We start from the raw sequence: 10,618 nt of genomic DNA on the forward strand, positions 1-10,618 counted from the left end.
TCTTTTCCCCCAACCTGTCAACACCCCCCCACCCCATCCATCCATCCTCCCCCACCCCATCCATCCATCCTCCACCACCCCCTACCCCCTGTTCTACCTGCTCCTGCCTACCCCACCCACCCCCTCCTGCCTGCCTCTCCTAGCCCTGCCTCCCTTCTCTACCCCACCTAACCCCCCTCTACCCCACCCCTATCTGACCCCCCTCTTACTCTCTCCTCCTCAGCCCAAGCCACCTACTGCCTACCTGACCCTCCTCTCTCTCCTACCTACCCTAACCCCTCCTATCTGACCCCCCTGTGGCCTGGGCCCCTCTCTGCTCCTTCTCTTACTCTCCTCCTCAGCCCAGGCCACCTCCTGTCTACCTGACCCTCCCTCACCCCCTGTCTGCCCTATCCTACCTGCCTACCCCCTCCTATCTGACCCCCCTGTGGCCTGGGCTCCTCTCTGCTCCTTCTCTTACTCTCCTCCTCAGCCCAGGCCAGCTCCTGCCTCACCTGACCCTCCTCTCTACTCTACCTACCCTAACCCCTCCTATCTGACCCTCTCTCCTACCCCCCTCTACCCCTCCTATCTGACCCCCCTGTGGCCTGGGCTCCTCTCTGCTCCTTCTCTTACTCTCTCCTCCTCAGCCCAGGCCACCTCCTGCCTCACCTGATCCTGCCTGCCCCTCCCAGCTCCACCTAACCCCCTGTCTCCCCTAACCTACCCCACCCCCCTGCTATTCTACCCTACCTGGTCCTGCCTACCCCACCCACCTCCTGCTGCCTGCACCTGTCTACCTCTCCTAGCCCTGCCTACCCCTCTACCTAACCCCCTGCCTGCACCTCCCAGCCCCACCTGTCCTCTCTCAGCTGACCTGCCCCCACCTGCTAGCTGGGCCTGTCTACCCCACCCTCCTCCTACCTGCACTACCTGGCCCTGCCTGTCCTACCTACCCCACCCTCTCAACCTGACTGTCCCACCCTCCTGCCTAGCCCTGTCTACCCCTCCTGTCTACCCAGCCCACATACTTACCTTGGATACTCACCTGGGTGATACTTACCAGGGACCAGCCAGGATTTGAACCCACAACCTTGCGGTCATGAGCCCAGCACCGTCTCCACTCCTCCGTCTGCTGCCCGGAGCGGAGAGGGATTCGGTCTGTCTCTTATCCCTCCGTTTCAGCCCTGAACTGGGAAGAAGACCAAGAGCCCACAGGAGCCCCACACCTACAAAGACACGCTGTGGCTCAGGGGAAGAGCTCTGGACTTCTGCCTGGAGGTTGTGGGTTCAAATCCTGGAAGGACCAGGAGCTTTTGTTAATTTAATTTTTGTGAACAGTAACACACTGATAAATAAAGACACAAGGGCTGTGGGCTTTTACTTCTCACCCTCTCACTGCTGGGGAGGATCACACTGCAAATTCATCTCAGCTCTCAGCCAGGACTTGAACCCACAACCTTGTGCTCAGGAGCTCAGCACCATCTCCACTCCTCCACTGGCTCCTGTCCTGAAGGAGAGCTCATTCGGTCTGTCTTTTATCCCTCAGTCTCGAACCCTGAGCTGGGAAGGCCAAGAGCACACAGGAGCCCCAGATACATAAAGATGCTGTGGCTCAGTGGAAGAGCTCTGGGCTTCTAACACAGAGGCTGTGGGATCAAAACCTGTAGAAAACAAGATGCTTGGTTTTCATTTAATTTGCACAAATAGTCACATAATTACACTTTTATTTTTATTGATTTTTTAGGAACAACTGAGCCCCAACACAGGGGAGCCTGTAGGACATCCAGCAAGATTAATCCTGAGACCCAAAACAAGCTCCAGTCCTCGTTTAACAGTCTGATTTTTATATGGGATCATCCCCAACGAGGCCCAGGAGAACAACCTGCTGCCTATAATCACCTGCCTAATTGGTGGAAGACGATTGGTGGGGAGACAGTTAAAAGGCAGGAGGGGAGGCCTTCAGTCTGGTGCTGCTGGGGACAGAGAGCAGTTGTGCTGAGCAGAGCAGGAGGGAAGAGCTGCAGAGCTGAGCTGTGTCGAGGGAGGAGGTCTGACTGCTGAGCCTGGGAGCTGGGAGTCTGACTTGTCTTCACAGAGGCCTGGGGAAGCCGACTGCACGTCTAGCTACAGTTGGGAGAAGAACTAGAGGTTTGTCTTGGTTTCTGGAACGCTTCATCTTGATCTGTGAATAAAGAGCCCTGTTTCCTTACCTTGTGGCTGTGAGTGTCTGTCCTGAGAGCTGTCCAGCTGTGCCTCAGCTGCAGTAGGAGGAGGATGGGGACTGTGAATTGCACAGTGGGTCAGGACAGGTCCCTCGTCCCCTCAGAGCTGAAAAAGATGAAAAACTACTGGGTTTAGCTTCTGTGTGAGAGACTCCCCTGGCCAGGAGGTGAGAGCAGTCATGAGGATCAGCTGTTACTTGTTCCCTCATTCTCCCAGCGTGAATCCCATCAGAGGGTCACCAGCCCCCCTCCCCTGCAGCGACCTGAACACCAGGACCACTGAGCAGTAAGCCTAAAAACTGTCCCAGATCAGTTTCTGTGTTGGAGCCGAGAGCTCTTTTCTATCTCTGCTCCTCCAACAGCACTACTGCCCTCTGTCACTGCCTGCTTTTCAAATGTCTTCTGACCAATCATCTTTGTCCCAGGGGTCAGGTGACTGAATGGAGCAGGTCCTTGTGGGTGATGCAGTTCTCCCAGCCCTCTGCATGAGCTCTACTCCACCCCCCTCATTATACACACTGGCTACAGCCTAGAATTAACAGCTGCATCAGTAACCCAGGGGAGGCAGCCTGTTGGCCACCATTCCCTCATGGCCTGCTGGGAAATGTAGTGCAGCCTGGAGGGGATCACTCTGCTGGAGAATCAAGGTGGGGGAAGAGGCAGATGTTTAGAGACACCCTGCCCTCTGCTGGCTAAAGGCTGTAAGTGCCTCTCACCTCCCTCCATCTCTGAGCCAGACGCCTCTTGGTGCAGTGATTTCAAACAGAAGCTGTGACTTTAATAAGGGTGCCCCTTTCCTTTCTGTCTGAGGCTGCAGCGTGGGGGTTTGGGTACAGTGACAGGAGAGAACACCGTCCCCCTGACTGTGAGAATCATGAGATGTGGTGTGACCAGCCCCTGAGTTAATATTCACCACCTCCCCATAGTGACTTTATTCACAGCTCCACCAGCTCTGCTCCTGACACGGCTGTTCTCCAGTCAGGTTGCTTTTCATGATCGAGGTGACACCAGGACCCCTGGGAGTTGTGCAAATAACAGGCACAGCTCTGTGCTGGAGTACAGAGAGCCCCAGGGGTGAACTTACCCACATTGAGTTCAGAGTCCTTACACCAGACCCCAGCCGTACTCAGGAAATTATGATAAATCTGATACACCACTCTGTCACTGTGCTGCCACAACACAGGTAAAAGCTCAGTGTGTAAATATTAATGCAGAGGACAGATGTACAGTTCAACACAGGTCTGAAAACTACAAGTCAAGGTCTGAGAGAGCAGGAAAAGGCTGGAGTGTTACTGCAGCAGGTGGGGGAGATGAGGAGACAGGGCTGCACACTGGACAGTATGTGTGACAATTAAGGGGGGAGTGTTCAGTATTACAACACTGTACAGGAGAGGACAACACCAGTCAGACTATCACAGCAGCACAGGTACAGAGTTAAGCACATACCCACAAGAATTACAACAATACAAGCACAGAGAGGGCACTGGGCTAACAACTACATTACAGGTATGAACTTAGGCCATGAGATTTACGACAGCAGTATAGTGAGATACACCTGTGAGAGTTGAGGGAGGAGGGTTGAGTATTACAACAATGTACATGAGAAAACAACACTGTTCACATTAACAGCAGTACAGGTACAGAGTTCAGCACCAAGACTATCTATCCAACACTACAAGCAGAGTCAGGGAACAGGTCTAAGTACTATACCAGTAATAAAAAAGCAGTATTTAAGGCAGAGTACTTCTACAGTGTAGTGTGAGATACACAAGAGAGTTCAGTACAACACTAAGGGCAGTGGAACAGAAGTAGAGGTGTAGGGTTCACTACAAACCCTTGACAGAATTTCAGTATACATTTAAAGAATTTCACCTTAATGTAGTCAAGTACACCCCTTTCAAAAGTTAAGCAGAGAGTTGAGTACACAGTGCTGATTACATTAGTACAGGGAAGAGCTCAGAACACAGGCTTGAATATTACAGCAGAATACAGGGGAAAGCTTAACACACAGGGCAGATACAACAACAGTACATGTTTCAGAATGTAAGCTTAGTACAGGTCAACAGCAAATTACTATAAAATACAGTGAAGTTCAGTAAACAATCTGACAACTCCAACACTACAGGTTAGGGACATGTCCGAGTACCACTGGGGTACAGGAGCAGAGTTCAGTAGAAGTTTTAAAATATAAACTCGGTACAAGTGAGTTCAGTACACAGCTCTCAGTAACACAACAGTACATATGAGTTCAGAACAGATCAAAGCAGTACAGAACAAGGTACAGCTAAGAGCTTAGCATACAGTTCTGATTATTACAATAGTACATGAATATTACAGCACAATACAGGGGAAAGCTTAGTACACAGGGCTCAGTATTACAACAGTGCAGGAGCGGAGTTCAGTCCATGTTTCAGAATTCAAGCTCACTGTAGGAGCAGAGTTCAGTACATAGTGCAGAAATAAAGCTCAGTGCAGGCGAGAGTTCAAGACTTATAACAGTACAGAGACTTCAGTATACAATCTGACAACTTCAACAATACATGTTAGGGACATTACATATCTGACTGTTACAGCTGTACAGAAGCAGAGTTCAGTCCACGTTTCAACATTTAAACTCAGTACAAGTGAGTTCAGTACACAGCCCTCAATGTTACAACAGTACAGGAACACAGATCAGTAAACAGGTCTGAGAATCACAACAGTACAGGAACAGTTCAGTACATAAGTTTAAACAACTGAAGCTCAGTACAGCACACAAGACAGTAACAGCAGTACAAGCGAAAGTTCAGCACACAGGTTGAGTCATTACACACATTTCAGTATTACAACAGTACATGTGAGTTCAGGAAACAGAGCTAAGTACTACAGTACAATGTACAGCTATGAGCTTAGCACACAGTTCTGATTATTACAATATAAAAGTATATTGTATATATAATACACAAGTATAGTACACATAAGAGCTCAGAACACAGACTTGAATATTACAGCAAAATACAGGGGAAAGATTAACTGTAAAGTATTACAGTACAGGAGCAGAGTTCAGTACATGTTTCAGAATTAAAGCTCAGTACAGGTGAGAAGAATACAGGTTTCAGTACTACAACAATACATGTGAGGGTCATTACACAGGTCTGAGTTACAACAGTAGAGGTCAGAGTTCAGTACACCTTTCAGAATCAGAGCTCAGTACAGCTGATTAGTTCAGCACACGTGACAGTCAGTATTACAGGAGAACTTCAACACAATTTTTACATATCCAGGTTATACTGAATCGTTGATGAGTGTGTTTCACACGACAATGAACTACCACCTGTACAACCTCCACCTCACAACACAACAGAGATGAAGTTTCAATGTACTGTCTGAGCAACACCATATCGCCATCACGGTCTGCAGTTCAGAACGAGGCAACAAAACAGAGACGTGAAAGCAGCCCTCTTACACTGTAAACATGCTCTTGACCAAGAGATGTTGCTACTATACTCATGTTAAATATTTTCATGAAACCGATACAGCGACATTTTTTAGATTCCTTAAATATTGTGGAAAAAAGCAGTAAATTTGATGGAAAATCACACATAAAAGAGACATTCCTGCAGGTCTTATATTTCTGGAGGACATGCTGTGTCACAGGCTGTGTTTGTGATCTGAACGAGTGCAGGTGAACTGAATTCAACAGCTCGATTTCAAGACTGTTCTACCCACAAACACTACTTACTTGTCAGCTCAGCACACAGATGTTGAACAGTTCTGGGGTGAAATGTGCTGCACAACCTGTGCTTGCTGGATGGGACTTGTGGAGGAGACCCACATCAGTGCCCGTGTTTATGACCCGTCTCCTTCCTGGCTGATCCCTTGGAGAAGGAGACAGTGCTCTCTCACAACAGAGGAGCGGACCAGCAGAAAGTCAAACACGCGACAGTGAGGCTTCGATTGAAATACAGACGCCAGATCAAAAAGACCAGAAAGGATTAAGGTTGGTAGGAGAGCCCATTTCATGTGTCTGTACAGCAGCTAGGGAGCAGGAAGGATGTGGCCAACATACAGCACACGTTTACAAAGGTACATTTAATATGAAATTTGTACAATACTGTAAGTTTATTTTGTTAGCGAGATTTAATAACCAGTCTAAGCAAGTTGAGAGAGATCAGCACAGTTTTACACACAGGTTTATCACAGGATTTAGAATTGGGCTGGATTACAGGTGAGAGCTCAGCACACTGGTGTGACACTGGGTATTAACATTCAGCACAGGAGAGTTTAGTACACAGATTTGAGTGTTAAATCACAGGACAGGGAACGGCACATAGTACTGGTTTGTCATTGAGTAGTCAAGTTCAGTACAGCGGAGTTCAGTACACAGGTCTGAATATTAAAATACACTACAGGTCAGGGTTCAAAATACTGGTGTGTCCGAGTATTAAATCTCAGTCATTCATTAAAGTGGAGAATTCGGCACACAGATGTGTCATGGAGTATTATAGTACAGTGTACAGAGTTCAGCACAGTTTTGATCGTCACAACTGTACATATTAGGGTTCGTCACACAGGTGTGTCAAAAAGTATTAAAGCTCAATACAGCCGAGAGTTCAGTACACAGGTTTGAGTACTACAACACCACAGGCAACAGTTCAGCACTCAGGTTCAAACACTAAAACAATACAGTTCAGCACACAGGTGTGTCAGAGTATTAAAGCTCAGTGTAGGAGAGAGTTCAGCACACAGGTTTGAGACTTCAAGTTCACTACAGGTGAGTTCAGTCCAGCTGTGAGTATTACAGTACACTACAAGGGTTCAGAATACTGGCTTGTCATTGAGTATTACATCTCAGTACAGTTGAGAGTACAGCACACAGATGTGTCTTGGAGTATTATAGTACAGCGTACAGAGTTCAGTACACAGGTCTGAGTGTTACAACTGTCCATATTAGAGTTCTTCACACAGGTGTCAGTGTCATCATTGCAGTTCAATACAGGTGATAATTCAGCACACTGATTATTAAAGCGCAGTACAGTTGAAGAATCAGTACACAGGTGTGTCTGAGTATTAAACTACAGTACAGGTGAGAGCTGAGCACACAGGGTTGAGTACTGAAGCAGAATAAAGGTTTTAGTTCAGCACACAGGTGTGTTGTTGAGTATAAAAGCTCAGTACAGTGTTCAGTTCACTGCTCTGAGTATTACAACTGTACACAGGTTCAAGTACTAAAGCACAGTACAGGTGAGCATTTAGCACACAGTGTGTCACCGAGTGCCAGTGTTAAGGTACAGCCTTCATGCGACGTCAGCACACTATTGTCAACACTACACTGTCTACAATACACCTCTATAATAAAACATGATATCAGAACAGTAACTGAAGTACCTGTCTCTGGGATACAAGAGCTGTGTCCCCCTCTGGAATCAAACCCTGAACTCTGCAACCCACCGGTCCTAATCCCAGCTCAGCACTGCGAAGCTGCTGTTTCACAGACCACATGCAGCTGGACTGAGAGAAAGAGACGAGCAGAGAGACGCCACAGAGGAAGAAATACAGACAGCAGAGAGCTCCTCACCTCCCTCCCAACTCCTCGTCCACACCTGTCTTCCCACTGTCAGCCTCTGGACATCCTGGAAAACTGGGGCAAAGAATACAGGAGAGATAATTCAACCAACATCCCAACTAATCCATACCTGTCTTCCCACTGTCAGCCTCTGGACATCCTGGAAAATTAGGGAAAAGAATACAGGAGAGATCATCCAATCTGTATATCCATACCTGTCATCCTAGAGGCTGTCAACCTGTGGACATCCTGGAAAACAACACAGGAGAGAGTCCAATCAGCATACTTACCTGTCTTTCCACTGTCAACATCTGGACAGCCAGGAAAATCAGGGAAAAGAATAAATGAGTCTAAATTCGATCCCAACTCCCCACCTCTCTTCCCACTGTCAGCCTCTGGACATCCTGGAAAATTCAAAAAAAGAAAACAGGAGAGATCATTTAACCCACCTCCCAACTAATCCACACCTGTCTTCCCACTGTCAGCCTCTGGACATCCTGGAAAATTTGGGAAAAGAATACAGGAGAGATCATACAACCCACAGCCCAACTAATCCATACCTGTCTTCCCACTGTCAGCCTCTGGATAGTCATGAACATCTGGGAAAAGATGGCAGGGGAACCCAGCCTGTACCCCTACCTGTCAGTGTGACCCCTGTGGCTGGTGCTGCATGAGCTCAGAGAGCAGGAGGCTCTGCTGTCGGCTGTACAGCTCACGAGTCTGAGGGCAGCAGTCCGGCTCGGTCCTGCTCCTCCGAGTCCGAGCACAGCACTCCCTCTGCTCCCCAGACTGATGCGGCGTCGTGCCATCGAGAGAGACCTCCAGCCGAGAGGAACGAGCACATCGCCCCCCGGCACGGAGCAGAGCCTGAGCTCTCTCTTCCACTCCTGATGGGGGTGTCGTGTTCACTAGTCCTGCTTCTGTCACTGGTGTGTGTGTTCAAAATCACAACAACAACAGGGCTGCTTCTATTACAGACTGACCCCCACTCCTCCTGCTCTCACCTGACCTGTACCCCCACTCTCACCAGACACCCTGACTGGACACTCCAGTACATGAACACTGCACTGAGAGAGAGAGGGGGGTTCATACAGACACACTGACTGGACACTCCAGTACATGAACACTGCACTGAGAGAGAGGGGTTCATACAGACACACTGACTGGACACTCCAGTACATGAACACTGCACTGAGAGAGAGAGGGGTTCATACACACACACTGACTGGACACTCCAGTACATGAACACTGCACTGAGAGAGAGAGGGGTTCATACAGACACACTGACTGGACACTCCAGTACATGAACACTGCACTGAGAGAGAGAGAGGGGTTCATACAGACACACTGACTGGACACTCCAGTACATGAACACTGCACTGAGAGAGAGAGGGGTTCATACAGACACACTGACTGGACACTCCAGTACATGAACACTGCACTGAGAGAGAGAGGGGTTCATACAGACACACTGACTGGACACTCCAGTACATGAACACTGCACTGAGAGAGAGGGGTTCATACACACACACTGACTGGACACTCCAGTACATGAACACTGCACTGAGAGAGAGAGGGGTTCATACACACACACTGACTGGACACTCCAGTACATGAACACTGCACTGAGAGAGAGAGGGGTTCATACACACACACTGACTGGACACTCCAGTACATGAACACTGCACTGAGAGAGAGAGGGGTTCATACAGACACACTGACTGGACACTCCAGTACATGTACACTGACCTGAGAGGTTAATACACACGGAAACTTTGCAAGTCTGTTATCACTATAATTACTCTAATTAGCCCAGTAATGGCCGACACTGACCTCGGTCCTTAGCCTCCGGGCTCTTGGGGTCGCGGGCTGTCTCTCCACAAGCCAGGCGAGGGCTCTGTGCGTCGATGAGGCTGCGAGATGAGGAGTAACCGGACTGATCTCCGATCGCGGCCAGTCTGGATACAAGCCTGCAGGGCGCCGCCATGACAGTCCGCAGCGCCCTGATGACGTCATCAGCCGCCGCCCGCCAGGAATCCGCTTACACTGCTCGTGTGTACTCTCGTTTGTTTGGTATGCATTTTTGTTATAACTACAGTTTAAAAACGGCGAATAAGTCCTGTTAGGGACATCGCCAGACTATTTGTAAATGTAAGAACATCAGAAGACCTTATCTTTAAATGCACCTCCTTCAATGCGTTTTTTCTTAAATGCAACTGTACTATGCAACCCTCATAATGTAGACTATGGCAACAAAATAAATGTGTTTCTTCCAACTTTAATTTCTTCACCAAAGCCCTAGAGCCCAATCTTTTCACCTCTGACCACATTATTCTGGTGCAATTATTATTAACAACAACGAACGACTAATTACAGTCTCTGTGCACTGGGCTGTTTGACCGTTGTCGCCGCAGAAACACACTGAATCATATTGTCTTCAGCACCTCAGCTCGTCACAGAATCAGACTGAAGTACAGTTCACTGGAGATCAAGCCCGAGACAGAGACCAGTACAACTATCACACGTGTACTTGTAAGGGCGGGACTGAGAGTCCGGGAAAACAGACCAACCGACACACAGTGACAGACTGATACACACTGACACACACTGACACGCACACACACTCACAGTGACAGACTGAGCGACACACACACACACTCACAGTGACAGACTGAGCGACACACACTGACACACACACACACTCACAGTGACAGACTGAGCGACACACACTGACACACACACACTCACAGTGACAGACTAAGCGACACACACACACTCACAGTGACAGACTAAGCGACACACACACACTCACAGTGACAGACTAAGCGACACACACTGACACACACACACAGAGTGACAGACTGACCCC

The 10,618-nt window shown here is 48.6% G+C and overlaps 1 protein-coding gene across 1 annotated transcript; it reads right to left on the bottom strand.

The window, feature by feature from the left end:
- Window positions 1–1,378: 1,378 nt before the first annotated feature.
- Window positions 1,379–10,541, bottom strand: LOC148662334 (uncharacterized). The gene is made up of 9 exons (XM_088632019.1): window positions 9,583–10,541; window positions 8,199–8,246; window positions 7,965–7,998; window positions 7,762–7,824; window positions 5,926–6,084; window positions 3,289–3,759; window positions 2,193–2,310; window positions 1,882–2,106; window positions 1,379–1,643 (listed from the first exon to the last, which is right to left on the bottom strand). Exons 1-5 carry the CDS (start codon window positions 9,763–9,765, stop codon window positions 6,020–6,022), a joined length of 393 nt encoding a protein of 130 aa, XP_088488145.1. The 5' UTR covers window positions 9,766–10,541; the 3' UTR covers window positions 1,379–1,643; window positions 1,882–2,106; window positions 2,193–2,310; window positions 3,289–3,759; window positions 5,926–6,019.
- Between the last annotated feature and the right edge of the window lie 77 nt (window positions 10,542–10,618).

The sequence above is a fragment of the Lepisosteus platostomus genome, chromosome 5, assembly GCF_059453375.1.
Source record: "Lepisosteus platostomus isolate fLepPlt1 chromosome 5, fLepPlt1.hap1, whole genome shotgun sequence".
Taxonomy (NCBI): domain Eukaryota; kingdom Metazoa; phylum Chordata; class Actinopteri; order Semionotiformes; family Lepisosteidae; genus Lepisosteus; species Lepisosteus platostomus.

Coding starts and splice junctions, on each gene's coding strand:
- LOC148662334 (XM_088632019.1), bottom strand. CDS start 9,765: ATGACGTCATCAGGGCGCTGCGGACTGTCATGGCGGCGCCCTGCAGGC. Junction 8,247..9,582: donor CCCGGAGGCTAAGGACCGAG/GTCAGTGTCGGC, acceptor CAAATTTTCCAG/GATGTCCAGAGGCTGACAGT. Junction 7,825..7,964: donor GACAGCCTCTAGGATGACAG/GTATGGATATAC, acceptor TCTTTGCCCCAG/TTTTCCAGGATGTCCAGAGG.